Below are 19,400 nucleotides of genomic sequence, written 5' to 3' on the forward strand. Positions count from 1 at the left end.
AAAACATACAGTTTGTAAAATGTTGAACCTATTGTGATAACAGACTTCCTGTGTCAACGCTCTCCACCCACACAAAAGAACGTGTAAGACAGCAGCCGTTCCCAATAAATACAACTTTAATAGAATGATTACAGACCTGATCCAGAGAAACATCACTACATCTTGTGAAATTACAGGACCATATTAGCGTATGTTTATTTCCCCCCTCCCTCTCGTAAGAAGTTCGGTTGATGACTGTACATGCAGGTGAGGGTGATCTGAGATCTCACCTGCCCTGCCACCTCTCCCTCTCCCCCTCCCTCCCCATCCCTCCCCATCCCGGTACTAATTTCTAGCTGTTAAAGTCTCTAAACAGACAAATATCCTGCTGAATTTGTTCATTTTGCTCAAACTCCTACCCACCCACAAACACACACACTCAGACACACTCAGACACACACATACATCAATGAAAAGACAGTAATACTGATCTTGTTTGCATGATCTCTAGTGCATCCATTAATAAACAGTGCCATAACCGGCTGTAGTTGAGAGATGAGAACACACATACAAAGAAACATCCAATTTTCAAGCTCTTATGAACATAGAAAACAAACAAACAAACAAATAATTTTTTACACCGGACATAGTTGTCAGTCCCATCAATAGTCTTGATCAGCAGTTACACAGATGACTTCATAAACCATGTCTATACTAAAATCTCTCTTGCTCTCCAGTTAATGTACTACTTTGCTACAATCAGCATTGTAAGAGATCATTTTCAGTGTCATTGCCTATTATTGTGTAATAGTGCAATATTTATATACTTTAAATTGCACACAGCAGATCACATTAATCTGACTTGGTGACTGTTGACCGTTTAACAGCAGCAAAAAAGGGGTTATAAATATAATAAAGCATTGAAGTCATGTCAGTAAATTTGTTCTGGTCCTGCGAATAGGGCGGGTTTTAAGAGTGCTAAACATAACCATTTACTAAACACCAACACAAGGTGACCACATCCGGTGAATCATTTGATCGAATCTCTCTCTCACTGAAATGTGATGCTTCCCTTTATTAGTCATTGTTTGTTCAGATAAGACGTTTAGATAAGTAAAAATGTGCGTTTGTTTATCAGAAGCCGAGTGACTTTTACTTGAGTCGAACAGGATCCTTCATAAAAGATAATTCACTACCGTAAAGCCAAAGAAAAGTCTAACTTGCATATACATACACTTAAGTTCACAAACCCCTTACACTTTCTAATTCAGACTTCTCTCTACATCCCCATTTCCTCTCTAAGTCACTCTTTTAGTGTCCAACGCTGATCTAGTGTCCTTCATTTCTACATCAACCCTGTCTCTATGTTTTTTTTACGGACCCGTCCGCTGTACATGTGTGCGTGTGTGTGGAGACAGACGTAGCGATCGCAATTTGCCCGACATGCAGCTTCAGGTCACTGGCCGTACAAGGAATAAACAGGAATAAATCCCCCTTCTGAATAAGATCAAGAGGAAGAGTGAGGGAGGGGAAGGGAGGAGAGGTGGCAGAAGGGAGGCAGGTTCAGGGGGGCGGAGAGAGCAGTGCAAAGGGGGAGGAGCTTGCCGGTGAATAATCCCCGCCTCTCGTTCAGGATTCGTCGTTTTCGGCAGGGGGCGTGGTGGCGTTAGGGGCTGAGGAGTCTAGGTCGGATTTGTTGGCGATCCGGTCCAGCTCAGCCTGGACATCTGTCAACCCCAACTTGGAGCCTGAGAACGAACAAGATAAGATCAAATTTAATTAGTATTAGTACGCTGGCCAAAATTCATGACGTTATTTGAAAGAAGTATTAACCAAAGCTTTAAAAAAAGAACATTATAGCTTCAATACGAGTTAAGCTTAATCGATTCGTAGGATAATGTTAGTTACCACAAAAAAGTTATTTCTAATTTATAATTTCACTTTTAAAAAATCCATATTGTTTTATACATATTTTGGACTCTGGGGGGCACCATTATTTCTATGACGTGAAATCGTTGCACTTGGTGAGCTACTGGTGCTACCCGTTGCTATTTTTATTGCAACACAAAATCTGAATACACAACTCAGAAGATAAAATACTGATACGATGCCAGATTGTAAATTATCAGTCGAAGAAAAGCGATGTAAGTTTTCACTACTTTCCTAGTGATAAGAAGAGTAGAAAAGAATAGGAAGATGCAAGTGGGCGAATAAAACTTCCTAAAGACATGCGTCTTTGTTTTCTCCACTTTAGCCATGATGCCTTTAAGGCTTTTAGTAGATCACAGCTACAAAAAGAGCTTACAAACGGCAGAGACAAGAAACACTAGATGCCGCAGCCACTGAAGGAGTTTCTCAGTACGGATTTCACTCAAGATCCGGGTGTGTTTAGACTCCTTGTGGGAAAAAAAATTGATGGTACGGCATTTGGTTTTAGCCTACTCTTATATTCATCAGTAATTTTATTTTTCGAGTTGTGTATTTTAGGGCTGCAACTATTTGTTGATCCTATTCGAGTATTCATTTTTAAACAATCCTCAATTTCATTTTGCCTACATTGAGTAATCGGCTAGGCTGCAAGGCTGCATAATATATTAAACCCATTTAAAAATCATAATAAAGCATAATGCTATTGTGAATTCACAAATGCTATGATTCAATGGAATAAATATGTAAATTAAATAAATATACAGCGTAATGTACATTAGCTCTATTGTTTATAATAAATTTTAACAGTTTTGTTCAATAAAATCATATGATTTCTTGCTTACTTTTAAGTAATTTTAAAAGCTATTCTTTACATAGGTCTATTTTTATCACCACCAAAAATTATCCAATTAGTCAATTAATCATTCTAATAATCGTTAGATTAATCAGTTATCAAATAATCTAGTGTATTCCGAGTTGTGTTGTGCTAAAAATAGCAATGGGTAGCGGCATGAGCTCACGATTGCAACCATTTCACGTCAACAAAATGATGGCACCTTTTATAGTCCAAAATATGCATAAAACAATGTTATTTTTTAAATAACATAAATCTTTCATGGGTTTTCGACTACATACTTCAGTATAAGATATAGTTTACTTGGTCTTAATACCAGGGGTTTGCTTTAAAGGGTTACTCCACCCCAAAATGAAAAATTTTCATTAATCACTTACCCCTATGTCATTCCAAATCAGTAAAAGCTTCGTTCATCTTCAGAGCGCAATTCAAGATATTTTGGATGAAAACCGGCTTTTGACTGTCCCACTGACTGCCAAGTAAATACGACTGTCAAGGCCCAGAAAAGTATGAAAGAAAATAAAAATAACGACTTTATTCATCAATTGCGTCACCATAGTGTCATTTTGGAGAAAACCGTGTATGCTATTCTGTCAGCCGCACCACACGGATACGCTGTTTACATTCTAATCAAAGCATAAATAAACATAGAAGACGTATCCTTGTAGGGCGGCTGACACAGAACAGCGTATGCAGTTTGCGCCCAGTGGATATTCTTTAAAATGGGAAGTCGCTATTTTTATTTTCCTTGCGTAGCTTCATAAAATTCAGATTGAACCACTGATGGCAGATGGACTGTTTTGATGATGTCTTTCATACTTTTCTGGGCCTTGACAGTCGTATTTACTTGGCAGTCAATGGGACAGTCAAAAGCCTCCCGGCTTTCATCCAAAATATCTTTTTGTGTTCAGAAGACGAACAAAGCTTTTAATAGTTTGGAACGACATGAGGGTAAGTGATTAAAGACAAAATTTTCATGTTAGGGTGGAGTAACTCTTTACTGAAACCCAGAAAGAAGGGACAAGTCGAAATTATTTTTTGTGGTAGTAAACATTGTGTTCAACCTGATCTCACAGCAATTTATACATATTTTACAAGTTGGCCAATTCACATTGTGTAAAAAATTGTCTGTATTTTACACAGTGTCAAATTTATAGGAATTTGCACAAATGCCCTAAAACCATTCCCTCACAGAAAACATACAAAATCGTACGAGTGAGGTACAAACTTAGCCAAATCATAAAATACATACAAATTGGTCATGAGATAGCATTGATGTGTTTGACGACTAAAATTAACTTGCATTAAACCCAGAATATTCTTAAATCAGTGACAAGGGATAACAAAACACCTAAATCCTTAGCGTGTCAGTGTTTGTGAGTCTGTGAGCAAACTATTTAGCACAAGACCAAGTGGGAAGCCTAAGTAAAAAGGTGCCTTTGCTTCTCCTATATCAGTGTTCAGCAAAAAGATCAGAAATAAGACATTTTTGAGCTTGAAGGAGAAAAGTAAATGCATAGCGATGGAATGAATGGAGATGAAAGACTATCAATAAACCTTCACACAGACTCACACACGCATTCAGACTGAAAGCTGCTGTTAAAAAAAATAAAAAATAAGCCAACAGAATAACATGAAGGATGCAGTAAAAACTTTAGTAATTGAATATGTTGAATACCACATATTTCGTGCTTTAAAAGGTACAATTCACAATGCTGAGACAAAGCTGATTCCGAAATTATCCTTTAAGCCAAACAAAAAGCTTTGATCTGACGGGAATGTTATCGCAGTGTCTTACTTTCACTAATTATGTTCTAACAATTAGCCCTGCAGCGATTGTGGATTGTAACTTTAATTAGTTTGCTAGACCTTGGTTTTGACATGATTATCTGCCCTTACAGTGCAGGCACCAAACAAACCCAACATTATAGCAATAAAAAAAACGAGATAAAAATTAAACCTAGTAATCAGTAACTAGAAAACCAAAGCTAATTTAAAAATAACCTATGCCTTTAATGAAGCTCCATGCAGTGATTATCAGGCGCTCTTAAACTGTGCAATTTAAAACCCAGCACGAGACAGACCATTGTTAATTACCGTGCAGCAAAATGGGGGACCGAAACGAAAAGAACAGTGACGTACAGGCCAAAGCTACACATGCACAATTGTAAAAGTGCTAAAAGAAATTATAACGTTTATAAAGGGAAGATGCAGCAGTGGTTAAAGTAAAAGGATGCAAGTGAGGGAAAGTCGCCTGAACACACACCTTAGCGTGGCCAACATCCCCTGGCTAACACACATGATGAAAGACAGTTCAAAGGGGTTAAATATCATGACTAATGAGCAAAGTGCACACGAATGTAGTTGCTCACTCATTCATACATACACAAATACAGACAAAAAAAAATACAGATACATGGTAACAAGGTCACAGAAAGAAAATCAAGGCACAAAATAATGACTGGGAGAGGTCACTGTGGCCATTGAGGTACTTTACCTTTAATACACTCCCATAAAATCAAGCTGCATTATGGGTTCAAAAACAAAGGAGGATGCAAAATAATATGAAAGGACAGGAGAGAGTGGGCCGTAAAACCTCTTGCTGTTAGTTTTTAGAGCTTGTAAGGTGAATGTTAAATCTGTAGAAACCCTTAGTAAGCATGTTAACAAATGCAGTTACTGCCAAACACTTCTTTCTCATCATTGCTTCATTTTAACTTTTAAAAGCATAGTTCATTTAAAAATAAACATCATTTAGTGTCATTTCAAACCTGTATGATTTACTTATGTGGGATGAAAAAATAAGATATTTTGAAAAGTGGTTCAACTGTTTTTGTTCATATAATGAAAGCCTTGGGGTCCAGAACAAGAAAGAACCCATTTGACCTTTATTATACAGACAAAAAAAAAAACTGTTGAGACATTCCCAATTATTTGGGAGTCAGTCATACAGGTTTGGAACAACATGAAGATGAGTAAGTAATGACAGTTTTTTCCTTTTAAGGAGGTCGTGTTAGCTAATTTGCTCCGTTGAGTTTTGTGTTAGATCACTGGGTTATTACTCAGTAATCTGATGCACTGTGAACAAGGAGGGTGTTGCATGTCAGCTTGAATGATTAGTGAGGTTTTTAGCTGCACATGCAGAGGAGATTAATCAAATATTTCTTTTACCGTCACTGATGTCAAAGATCTGGAATGGGAGGATAAAGGTGCAGGAGAGGAGGGTGATGAGGACAATATAAGGACAACAAACAAAAAGTGAGAACAGGGGACAAACTTCAGTGACCTCACATGTGTACAACATGAACAAGACAAGATTTGAAGTGTTTTGAAGATAATAATCTCATGGATCTGCTCCGTCATTTACAACATCAAGCTTCTATCATCTGCTGTGTCAACACTACTCTTTCTGAGGCCTGCGTATTTATATTTATATTTTAAAGCCATGACAGAAAAAAACACTTTAAGGCCCACAGAAACAGAGTGTTTTCATATGATGACAAGGCTAAACTACTGCTTTCATGAAATTGATGTTGAAAAATGGTGGAGAGCCTCAAATACAGACCTGAGTCCAATTTGTGTCATATATCAGAGTGAATTTTATCAGATTTAAGAGTTGTAAACATGATTTTACATGGTATGTGATTAGACTGAGGTCTTGTCACCACTAAGATGGTGTTAAACATCTCAACACCAGTGAAATGCTACTGCTTCGGCACACTGTTAGAATTAGGTTATTGCTGTAAATACCATATTCTGAGTTCCAGTTAGAGAAAAACAAGATTAACAAAATATGAACAAAATAACAAAATGAATGGCATTTTTCTCCATATAATGTATTACATTCATCTTAATTTTGGTCGTCTGACTGCACATTTAAAGTGCCCCTGTTATGGATTTTTGAAAATTACCTTTCATGCAGTGTGTACATGTAACACGGCTCTAAGTGAAGGAAAACATCCTGCAAAGTTTTAAATCTGAAAGTGCACTATGTATAAAGATGCTGTGCTTTGCACTGTGAGAGTAAATCCGTTAGGGCAGGGGTTCCCAACCTTTTTCACCCCGGGGCCCCCCTCCTTCTCTGGTCAATTTTGCAAGGCCCCCCTATGCCTGACATTTCCTCTTATACTGTATTCTGCAGCAAAGAGAAAGGGGTTTATTTTTAAACCTTTTTTTATTAAAGGGGTCATCGGATGCCCATTTTCCACAAGTTGATATGATTCTTCAGGGTCTTAATGAAAAGTCTATAATATACTTTGGTTAAAAAAATTCTCAATGGTTGTGTAAAACAACACCCTTTTTACCTTGTCAAAATAAGATCTCATTCTGGTCAAGGCTGCTTTAAATGCAAATGAGCTCTGCTCGCCCCTCCCCTCTCTTCTCTCTGTGGAGTGACGAGCCTGTTTACTTTAGCCGCTAAACTTGCTAACTAGCACATTATAAGGAAAGACGATCGCAAAGATCCATAAAAAACCCCTTATACTCACTTCTGCTGTAAGTGAAGCTGGATCATGAATGATTCGCGTGAACATAGACGGATATATGTAGATCGGGAGGTGCATTCCCTTCACAAACAAACGTAATCTACTGCATCTTCAGCGGCTCAGATGTCGGGAGTAAATGACGACCACTATGTTCATTATTACATCCAGCAACACAACATCTCAATCGCTCAATTCTTGTCTAACTTACATCCCTGCTCCGGCATCAAAACATGGAGGTCGGACTGTTACAACTGATCTGAGGTAAGACGCTCATGTCAATCAACTATCGTGGGATAGTTGTCGGTGTGATACCACAACTACAGGCATCTGAGAATGGCTCGATTTGAAAAAGGGGATATTATTTTTTACAGATTAATTAAAAACCACTGCATGGATTTTTATCATTATAGGGTAGATTCGTACATACACTGCAAACACACATTAATGTTCAAACAACATATAAAAGTGAATTTAGCATCCGATGACCCCTTTAACCAAAATATCTGTTTTGCCTTTTTATTCTTCTACTGCATGTTACAAAAAAAATCTAAATTCAAACTAAATTTAAATTAAAGCTACACTTTGTAACTTAAAAGAAAACCCTCTGCTCAATTCTAACTTTTTAAAAGAATATATATATATATATATATATATACACATACAGATTTAAAGCACCTGAATTCTTTAATTCAGACATTCTTTACTACTTTAGAGGTACTTTTTCTTAAATAAGAGAACCTGCCAAACAGGACAACAGGGAGATGCCAAAAGACCATTCACTAAACCTGTCCCTTTGAACTAAACTGACTGAATTTCTACTGTTTGTATACATTAAAAAATAAACATACAAATGAAAACGTAGCAAATACATTCTAAATCTGTTGAAACACATCGATCAAGGCAGTTCATCGAAGACGTGATCAGTTAACAACAGTTCCTCCCTCAGAGCGAGTCTGATACTTATACAGTGGGTACGGAAAGTATTCAGACCCCCTTAAATTTTTCACTCTTTGTTATATTGCAGCCATTTGCTAAAATCATTTCATCAAGTTCATTTTTTTCCTCATTAATGTACACACAGCACCCCATATTGACAGAAAAACACAGAATTGTTGAGATTTTTGCAGATTTATTAAAAAAGAAAAACTGAAATATCACATGGTCCTAAGTATTCAGACCCTTTGCTCAGTATTTAGTAGAAGCACCCTTTTGATCTAATACAGCCATGAGTCTTTTTGGGAAAGATGCAACAAGTTTTTCACACCTGGATTTGGGGATCCTCTGCCATTCCTCCCACTTGCGACCCCCCGGTTGGGAACCTCTGCGTTAGGGTACAGTTAGTGTGTCAAAAAAAAAACTCCTCGTTTTCTCCGCCAACTTCAAAATCGTTGTTGGGAACTCCCAAAACCAAATCCATAATAGGGACATAAAATGTCTGAATTTTTCTCATCAACTAAAAATGATGTGCCAATTTAGCAGAGTAAAAATTACTAAAATAAATAAATAAATAAATAAATAAATAAATAAATAAATAAATAAATATGAAATGACAAAACTGTCTACATTTAAAGGATATTTTCTTGAAAATGGAAAAAAAAAACATAAATAAATAAATAAACAGAGCAATTCTAAGAAGGTCCTTGGACCATGAAAATTAACACTGACCAAATAAAGCTAAATGTCTTTTGCTTTGTAGTATATAGACCAATTTCAGGCCAAGCCTATCAGGTGGCATAAAATGACAGTTTTCAAATAGCAGTCTATGGAAGCCATTAAATACTTGAATCAAAAAAGGTAAATTTGAGTTTATATTTAAAAATTCAGACATTATTCTTGCAATTCTGAGATTATATCTCACAATTCTGACAAGAAAAATCAACTTGTCATTCTCTCTTTTCCCCTCAGCTCAGAATCAAAGGTTATGGCCCACACTTCTGGCTTTTTTCCCCCCTCAGAATTGACAACCTTGCTAATGTTGAGTTAAATGAAGCTAGAAAGTCTGAACTAGGAGATATAAACTTGCATTTGTGAGGAAAAAAAAGTCTTGAGATTGTGAGATAAAATAGGTAAAATGGTATAGGTTTAAATAGTACTTTATGCTGTAACTGTAGAGATAATAAAATATGTTCCCTATGAACTGCAAATGTGAATATTATGTGGACCTACTGTGTCAATTTTATGCTTTAAAAGTACAGTAATTTAGCAGATTTGATCCACAGTCTATCTGTTTATTCCGTTTAAAGATTTTAGCCATTTCCCTCCAATTTTTCCTGCCACTTCAATGTGTGCCCAGCTGCCAAATTGGTCATAACCTACCATTCAAAATCTGGAGTCAGTAACATTTTACTTTTAATAAAATGATATAATACTTTCAATTATCAAGTATGCATGAACCATTTGATCGTTAGTGTAAATGACAATGAGAAAATACTAATTGTTTAATCCAGCAGGTGGTACCACTGGAAGTCAACATGTCCCAACTCATACCATGTAAAACTGATTTTATAGAAACACAAAACTAACCTTTCCAAGTCAAAACACTTCAAATTCACCATGATAGTGGACATAGATATGAATGGAGGAGTGATATTGGCACGGAGGATCCCTCACCTGACTTGCGGACTGTTCCTGGTGTGTTGCTCCCTCCTCCTGTAGGTTGGCCGCCCGGGCCAGGCGAGCCAGCTTTCTTAGTCAACAGACTGTTGAAGAAGTTAGCCAACACGCCCTCACTGGTCTGACCTCCTGCCACAAGAAATGACAACAATTAGTACAATCATACAAGCTAAAACTCCAGCAGATACTAGCCTAAACTAGTTTCATCAACAACAGTAACATCTACTAAACTCTAAGCTGGAATTAAAAGCTGATATGTAAAGGAAATGGAAGTCTGAAAGAAGTTCAGAAAGGAAACAAGATTTAATCCCAACAAGCTTTCCTAATCCTCTCCAAACATGGCAGCAATCTTCCTATAATTTGAACCTAAATGAGTAAAGTCCTTCTTATCTATATGCAGGAAGAGATCCTGAATCTCTGGAGACACTAAAAGTGCATCCATGATCACTGCTGCCCAAAACAAACAAGATTTTCTCCCATATGTCAAGCTTTGCCACATGAAAGAGGATGGATCTCATGTTGAAGGTCACATTCTTCCCAAGATGAGAGGGTGGTGAAAACCATGAAACCAGATCCACAGACTGGACGAAATAAATTCCCAAGAACTAGAAAGGTGTGACTCCAAAAGCTGTTGCTCCCAATAGTTGGAAAGGTGCAGCCGAGGAGAGAAAATACAGGAGAATGCAGAAGAAAAGAGGCCGAGAAAGATGGAGAGGAAACGAACGAAGGCATGCATCCTGAATATGGCGCACTCATACACACCTTTCATATTGGGATCAATCTTCTTGGTACCTGATTGCATGGGCATGACGTTCGCCACGTTAGCCGCCGCTGAACGGTTGGTCGTCCTTGGTGAGCCGGTGGGAGCTCTGTTTGTTGGGTCCTGGTGTACACACATATAGAAGTGTTTTAAAATTATAAAATCTAATTTAGAAAACACAAAGCAAAGGACCAGTGCTGAATTAACGTTAATCACTTTGGGTAAAAGTGTCTGTTTAATGAATACATGTAAATGCAAATGGTTTTGTAGCAGGAAAAGTCTTTAACCAAAACATGATTCAACAGTGAGTAACGCTGTGGGCTGAAATGTAAATCAAGCGCATGTAAAGCACTCACCACTGGTCTTCCTGCAGTGACTGGAGGCTGTTTAGATAACAGAGACTGAGAGCAGAACAAAGACACAGAAATTATTCAGTGTTTATTTCTCTGCCAATGATTTGTTTATCAAACATGTTTCATGGATTTTTAAAAAAAAACTCTCATGTTACTAGACTTATAAATACAGGACTTGACAAGAGCATGTCAATCACATTTGAGACTAAAAGTATCTGTGTGTGGACTGTAAAATGTATTCAGAAGTTGTATAAGAAACATCTTGGTTTAAGAAATCTTAAATTTGGGCATAGAAAAGCTGAAACAACTAAACAACCTGTAAACCCATAAGACCTTCGTTCATCTAAGTCTAAATCAAATGACTCAGGAACCCATTCTGAAGTTCCAAACTAAATCAAACGATTCCTAAGCAGGTTCATAAATCATTCAATTGGAGCACTTTGAAACTGTGAACCACGGTTTAACTGATTCAGAGTTTCGAAAAGATCCGTTTCACGCATAACTATTCATGCTTTTTAAAACCAATTCGATTTTTAAAATCAAATTCAAAAATGGCTCTTTTAATTCGATCTGGTTTTTGCTAATGAATCGCTTGAAATGAATAATCGAAGTCACGAGTTTGAATCAAACGGAGCGGTTCCAGCGTAAGTGACTCCTTTAAAGGAGAAGTCCACTTCCAGAACAAAAATTTACAGATAATTCACTCACCCCCTTGTCATCCAAAATGTTTGTGTCTTATTTTCTTCAGTCGAAAAGGAAGTATGTTTCTTAAGAAAAACATTTCAGAATTTTTCTTTTTGAAAAATTTTTCTATTTTTCAAAAAGTAGTCTTGTAGCTTCATAAAATTAAGGTTGAACCACAGATGTTACATGGACTATTTTAACGATGTCCTTACTACCTTTCTGGGCCATGAACATGTCAGTTGCATTGCTGTCTATGCAGGGTCAGAAAGCTCTCGGATTTCAGCAAAAACATCTTAATTTGTGTTCTGAAGGTTTGTAAGACCTTTGTTTACTCACCCTTACGACATAAGAGTGAGTAATTAATGACAGAATTTTCATATTTGGGTGAACTATCCCTTTCATAAACAGCTAATAAATCTTTCTTAAACACCAAATCAGCACATTATAATGATTTCTGAAGGATCATGCGACACTCAAGTCTCATAATAAGTAATGGCAGCTTAAACGTAATTGTAAATTGTAATAATATTTCATTTGCTTGCAAGTTTAAGAATTCCCACACAAGCAACATTGTTATGCAATTACCTGCAACTTTAGTAGAAATACTTGGTCATCTTCAGCTTGAACTTCCTTCTCATGTACAAACTGGAAAGGCATTTCAGAAATGAGCAATCACTAGATGAAAGTGATTCTATAACTAACTCCACATCCACTGGCAAAGATCAAATTAAGCGTGAACCCTTACCTTTCTAATTGGAGGTTTCACTATTACATCTTCAAAGTTGTCTTCTGCTTTTACTGTCTGGAAATTTTCATGCAGGATGGCAATCTTTTTTTTCATTGTCCCATCCTGACGGGCTGAAAGCGAGACACAGATAATATGAAAATGTACTATTGAAAGAAACCCCCATCCAAAGAAACTCCATCACCCATTTGTAATTAATTAGCTAGTAAAAAAAAAAAAGTCGCATTTACAGTCAAACCAAAATTTATTCAGGCACCTTCAACATTTTTCACATTATCACAGTTGATTTCCTATAGTTTTAAAAACTGTAATAGAATATGACAAGAACTACAGTTAAATTATGTCAGAACACATTCATCTTGACAAGGTCAGATAACTTTGATAGAAAGGTATTTAATTTATTACAATCAACCGAAAATTCAATTAATTTTGAATTTTTTTTAAAAGGTTGCATTAGCAATTTAAAAAAAAAACATCAGGTAAATGTGTCTGAATAATTTCTGGTCCCAAATTTTATCTATTTTACTGGTAGTCCACTGTATGAAGAATGTTTGGTATAATATGTCACAGTTTACTTCATTCTGCTATCCTCACTTACATAAATAAACTATTGTATCCTGGACCCACTAGTAAAAAATATATCAAAAATGATGTCTGGTGTCTGAATAATTTTAGATTTGACTGTATTTTACATTATAAACAACATGCAACTGATTTTAATTTGATGTTGACTGTAATTACTGTGCCTTGGCATCCAAACACTTACATAAACACAGAGTCTTTCTCCACCACCTGAGCTGGGATGTTGAAGGGAAAGCCGTATAACCTGTGAACGAGGTATTTATATAACAAGTCTAGATTTTTGTTCTCCTTCATAGATGTGTAAAGTAGTGCTGCTCCATCTGAAAGGTCACTTGTGAAGGAAAAGAACAAGGTGAGGTTACATTTAACCAAGGAACATTTGGCTTTCCACTTCTACGGATTTTTGGAAAGCAGCCATTATGGCAGGTCAGCAGATAATGTTACCACATTCCAAAAGCAGTAGGCTACAGCTACCTGTGCAGTCTCTATTATTATATTCAGATCCACAAAAAAGTACACTTGACATTTAAGAATAAACATGGAAATAACCTGCCCTCCAGATGACTAACATCCACAGGGTGAATTATATTCGTCATTACAGCTTTGGTTTAGATGCACTGGTGTTTAAGGATACACTGCAAGCAGAAGCGTCGAATGTGAGACTGGATGAAGTCTAAGTGCTCGTCTTTATAATCGTGCTCCTTCTCCAAAGTGCTGATCGCATCACACTACAGAGAGAGAGAATTATGAAGAATTATGACTCCATTAACATACCATTCTATCCTTGATATATTTAGAGCATTTAGTGAAAGTAAAAGCAGACCCAACTTGGTAAACAACAACCAGAAATCTCATGAATGCACATTAAGGACTGACACAGAAAAGAAGAAATAGTACACAAAAACTATTCTTGTAGCTTCATAAAATTAAGGTTGAGCGACTGATGTCACATGGACTATTTTAATGATGTCTTTACTAAATTTCTTGGGCTTGAACATGGTAGTTTCGTTGCTGTCTATGCAAGCTCTCAGATTTCATAAAAAAATCTTAAATTGTGTTCAGAAGATGAACAAAGGTCTTACAGGTTTGGAACGACATGAGGTTGAGTAATTAATGACACAATTTTCATTTTTAGGTAAACTATTCCTTTAAATAAGGTAGTTTAAGGCAGCAGGTGTACCTTAGTGCAGACCACCACTATAGGCAGGCCCAGGTTATGTGTGAGCGTATTGTCTCCCAGCGGCAACAGGACGCTCTCTTCCTCTGACTCAGGATTCCTTCTCTGAGGCACAGCGTCCAGGTCACTTCCTGGTTCCACGTATTCCTGAAACTGCTTCACCACTGCATACATACACATTCGCATTCAGAGATATTTACTGCACTAGCTGCAAACTCATTCAAGCAAGTGTAAGAATTGTCAGCACCGCCTGCAGCGATATATAGGACTATCACAGATCAAAATGCATCGCCACACTAGAGCATTCCTACAGGGTACTTAGCATGCGAATGCACTCACAATCTAAACGCACACACAAAGACGCTACTCACATCTGTGCTCTAGCTCTCGCATGGTTTCAGGGGGAACTCTGAGCTTGTCCACAAAGTCCCTCACCACACTGCCCCATTTCTGCAGCGAATCGAGGGCCAGCCAGGGCCGGGACAGATCGACCACAAATAGAACCAGCGAGTCCTCTAGGTTCTCTGTTGATACGGCGAATTTCTGCAGGCCTTTGTGGTACAGGTCTCCATCCAGCACCCATGCATTACATCGTGCATGATCTGACAGAAAGAGTTTGATTAGATTTAGCATGTCTGTATTGAATTACCTACTGTTGGTCATTAGGCTGTCGCTATACTAAGTATGACAAATGCCACTAATAATTATGCTAGACTGCTTGGGCTGGCCAAAATAACATTTTTAAAACCATAATAGTATTTAAGACTTAAAACTGCAATTTACACAAAAAAATATCTCAATTATTGTATCCTTTCTTGTTTACAACCTACACTTTACAAGGGTATGACGTGATCTACTAACCTAACTACTAAAACATTGCTTTAGAATATTGCAGTGCATTGGCTATTAGCTTCTCTAATTCTAAAGTTGGTCTATTTATTGCCTGCATCAAACTGTAGAAAATGGTTTAATATTTACCATCAATATCATCATCGTGAACATTGAAATATAGGTATTCTAAGCCCCGGCCCTTCATGTATTCTTCTACACCTTGTAGTTTGGCTACCAGGGTGGTCTTACCAGACCCCACCTCACCTGTAAAACAAGTCAGATTAACACACCGAGAAAAAAAGAAAAAAAAAAAGAAAAATTAAGAGCTATTAGATATATTTGGATCCTGAAAATGACATATATAATGCGCATTCGATTATGATTATATATGGTTATTTTTTGTTAGTTTGATTATGACTTATGACACTACCAGTCAAAAGTTTTTAACAGTAAGATTTTTAATGTTTTTTTAAAGAAGTCTCTTCTGCTCTTCTGCATTTATTTGATCCAAAGTACAGCAAAAAGTAAAATTTTGAAATGTTTTTGCTATTTGCTTTCTATTTGAATATATTTTAAAATGTAATTTATTCCTGTGATCAAAGCTAAATTTTCAGCATCATTACTCCAGTCTTCAGTGTCACATGATCCTTCAGAAATCATTCTAATATGCGGATTTGCTGTTTAAGAAACATTTTTTATTATTATTATTATTATTATCAATATTTAAAACAGTTCAGTATTTTTTTTCAGGATTCTGTGATGAATAGAAAGATCCAAATATTATCATTTATCTGAAATAAAAAGCTTTTGTAACATTATACACTATACCATTCTTATGGTATTCTCATATACAATTATACAAATTAATACTCTTATTTAGCAAGGATGCTTTAAATTGATCAAAAGTGATTATTAAGACCTTTACAGTGTTACAAAAGATTTCTATTTCAGATAAATTATGTTCTTCTGAACTTTCTATTCATTAAAGAAATATGAAAAAACTCAGCTGTTTTCAACATAATAATAATAATAATAATAATAATAATAATAATAATAATTGTTATTTGTGTAGCCAATTAGAATATTAGAAGGATTTCAGAAGGATTATTTGACTGGAGAAATGATGCTAAAAATTCTGCTTTGAAATCACAGGAATAAATTACATTTTAAAATATATTCAAATAGAAAGCAGTAACTAAGCAGTAAGTAAACATATTTTAAAATTTTACTGTTTTGCTGTACTTTGAATCAAATAAATGAAGAGACTTCTTTAAAAACATTAAAAATCTTCCTGTGCAAAAAATTCTGACTGGTAGTGTTTAATAATATACATATAGTATACAATAATGCTGCATTTCTCTCTTCCGTTTTTACGCAAATTATTTATGCAATTAATAAAATAGGTGAATTGAGAATTGGCGGCAGTGTTTTAAAGCAAATAAATAAGTGAAAGCATATAATAATCTTCAAAAAATAAATAGTCTAAGAAAAAAAAAATTGTCACTTGAACTCAAAATCCACAATGACTTTTTTTGTAGCGTGTGATAAATTTATTAAATGTCTTAATATATTTTTCTGCTGTTTAAATTGAGAATTTATGGAATTAATGTAAATTCATATATTTGACAAAGACAACACTGTGATATTCTATAGTAATAAGTACCAAAAAAAAAAAAAAGATGTCTGCACACTGAAATTACAGCTCCAGGACGTTTATTAATAAAACAATACTGTTCTAATATGTTAAGGAAAAACAACAAACAGTCGTGAAAATATTATTAAATTATATTAATAAAGAAGTATTCTTTAAAAATGCATGTATTCACCAGAGTTTGCATGGCCGTTTATCATGTCTGACGCCCTATGAGTAAAGCGCACCCACTGAGGCAGCAAACATGAGCCAATCACTGGCTGCGTCTCAAAAACTAGTGAGCTGACTACCTAGATAGCTTTTCCAATCATCATAGACGGCTAGACAGCACTTTCTAGGCATCACTGGCACACATATAGCCTTTTCAGTATGTCATATAGTTCAAATGAATCATTTTGTTCCTCGGAACACGCCTATGCTGCTGTCTAAGTAGGCGGTACAATAGATTTTAGGACACAGCCCATGTCTGAGAGTGCGGATTATCTCTATTCACCAAACCCGACAGTCTGTAGCAAATACAAATCGTTAAGATGAAATAAATGTCCGATAATAAAAATAGTAAGTAAAATTCACGCGACAGGGAGTAATGTGTTTTGTGCGATCGGTGTCTGACGGCGACGAATGGAGACAATGACGTGTGCCCAATAACAATAACAGCACACTTACAATCACATCAGTGCACATATAGAGCAAGCGATAGCTACGACCAAACCCTTTCATTCAGTCAGCATTGTACGTTATCTAAAAATAATGAAAAATGGGGTGCAGATCAATAGGATGCAGAGCAGACATGAAACAGCATTTATGTGTGACAGGAAAAAAAACACCCACCCATAACCACCACATTCTTTCCTGACGGCAATTTTGATCGGGAGCGGGTCGACACCTCACTCAATATCGATGACCTGAACGTAGAGGAACACAGGGTGGCATTAGCAGCTAAATCACAATGCTTTATACAATATGCATCACTGCGATCATTGATTCAGGCTGGCCTGTGTGTACCTGCCCGGCTGGGGCAATTTGCAAGTTAGCGGCTAACAACTGTCACATGCGGCTCTGAGCCACCTAAAGCCGCGCTCTGCACATACGAGATTGAATGGGGGATAAAAGAACCGGCTAGGCCTACCATAAATTCTGTCCGTCATCCTCCTCGGGATTTTGGCTTTCTGAAGTGCTGTTATTTACATTTGTGCTAACCGATAGGAGTGTATTTCTGCCCGTCGTCGCCATCTTCGCAGGCTTGAGTGACACCCCTGAATGAGCCCCGGATGTGTCGCACAGAACCGAGCGTTGCTTTTCTGCTGGGCGTGGACCACTGCGAGCCGCAATCACTGCCAAAGCTCAGGTTAATAGACTAGACTAGACTAGAATAGAATAGAATAGAATAGAATAGAATAGAATAGAATAGAATAAGAATCATTAAAAAGGTTCTTTATTAGCATCCATGGAAACTTTCTATTGCACAAAATAGGAAAAATCTTCTTTAGATTATTAAAATGTTCTTCACAATGAGAAAAAAATGTTTGTTTGTTTGTTTGTTTTATTGAAAAGTTCTTTTAGGAACCCAAAATTCTTCTTCTATGGCAACTTTTATTTTTGTTGAACAGAATATAATAAAATAGAATGGAACAGATTAATACAAAAAGGTTATTTATTGGCATCTATCATAGAAAAATAGAAAATGTTATATATAATAAAGTTATTTATTATAATGTAATTGTACGCCACAATTTATTATATTTCACACCATCCATGGAATGAATACAAATAAAAACAACAAACCACTGAGTCTCAATAACACTATGAATCAAAGCTTGAGATATCAGAATAGAATAGAAGAGAATATTTAAATAAAGGTTCTTCAACCCAATGACATCATTGGGTTCTTCATTGGCATCTATTAGAAAATAATGAAGTATAATAATGTTATTAAATGTAATGTAATTATATTCCTCTCAATTCATTATATTTCAAACCATCCAAGGAATGAATACAAATAAAAACAACAAACCACTGAGTCTCAATAACACCTTGAATCAAAGCTCGGGATATCAGAATAGAATAGAATATAATTAAAATAGAATAGAATCAAGTTATTGATTAGAACAGAACAGAAAACAGTTAAGTAAAATAAGGTTACAATAAAATAGAATTATAAGCCTCTCAATTCAATTTAAAATATTCATTTTAAAATATGAACAAACGATGAAACCATTGTATTAATTTGATTAGAAGTGTCTTTGTGCAAGGATTCCCCAGGGAGGTGTGAGGACATTAGAAATGTAAAATCAGATGAATAGAATAGAATAGAATAGAATAGATTAAAAAAAAAAGTTCTTTATTGGCATCTATTATAGAAAAAATAGAAAATAATAAACTATAATAAAGTTGTATGTAATTATACTCCTCTCAATTCATTATATTTCAAACCATCCATGGAATGAATACAAATAAAAAAACAAACAACTTTGTCTCAATAACACCTTGAATTAAACGTTAGGATATCAGAATAGAATAGAATAGAATAGGATAGAATAGAGCAGAAGAGAATAGATTTTTTTTAAAGAAAAGGTTCTTTATTGGCATCTATCATAGAAAAAAATTGAAAAAAAAAACTATAATAATGTTATTAAATGTAATGTAATTATATTCCTCTCAATTCATTATATTTCAAACCATCCAAGGAATGAATACAAATAAAAACAACAAACCACTGAGTCTCAATAACACCTTGAATCAAAGCTCGGGATATCAGA

The 19,400-nt window shown here is 35.8% G+C and overlaps 1 protein-coding gene across 1 annotated transcript; it reads right to left on the reverse strand.

Annotated features, from left to right (window-relative positions):
- Nucleotides 1-98: 98 nt before the first annotated feature.
- Nucleotides 99-17,918, reverse strand: dync1li1 (dynein, cytoplasmic 1, light intermediate chain 1). Its single transcript, XM_051136671.1, is given in 14 exon segments — nt 99-1,727; nt 9,856-9,987; nt 10,621-10,741; nt 10,975-11,019; nt 12,241-12,300; nt 12,401-12,490; nt 12,492-12,513; nt 13,167-13,302; nt 13,617-13,710; nt 14,163-14,323; nt 14,531-14,761; nt 15,138-15,254; nt 17,473-17,546; nt 17,771-17,918. Coding segments are annotated over 14 exon segments (1,506 nt in total). The 5' UTR covers nt 17,875-17,918; the 3' UTR covers nt 99-1,608.
- Between the last annotated feature and the right edge of the window lie 1,482 nt (nt 17,919-19,400).

This window comes from Labeo rohita, chromosome 19 (genome assembly GCF_022985175.1).
Source record: "Labeo rohita strain BAU-BD-2019 chromosome 19, IGBB_LRoh.1.0, whole genome shotgun sequence".
NCBI classification, from domain to species: Eukaryota; Metazoa; Chordata; class Actinopteri; order Cypriniformes; family Cyprinidae; genus Labeo; species Labeo rohita.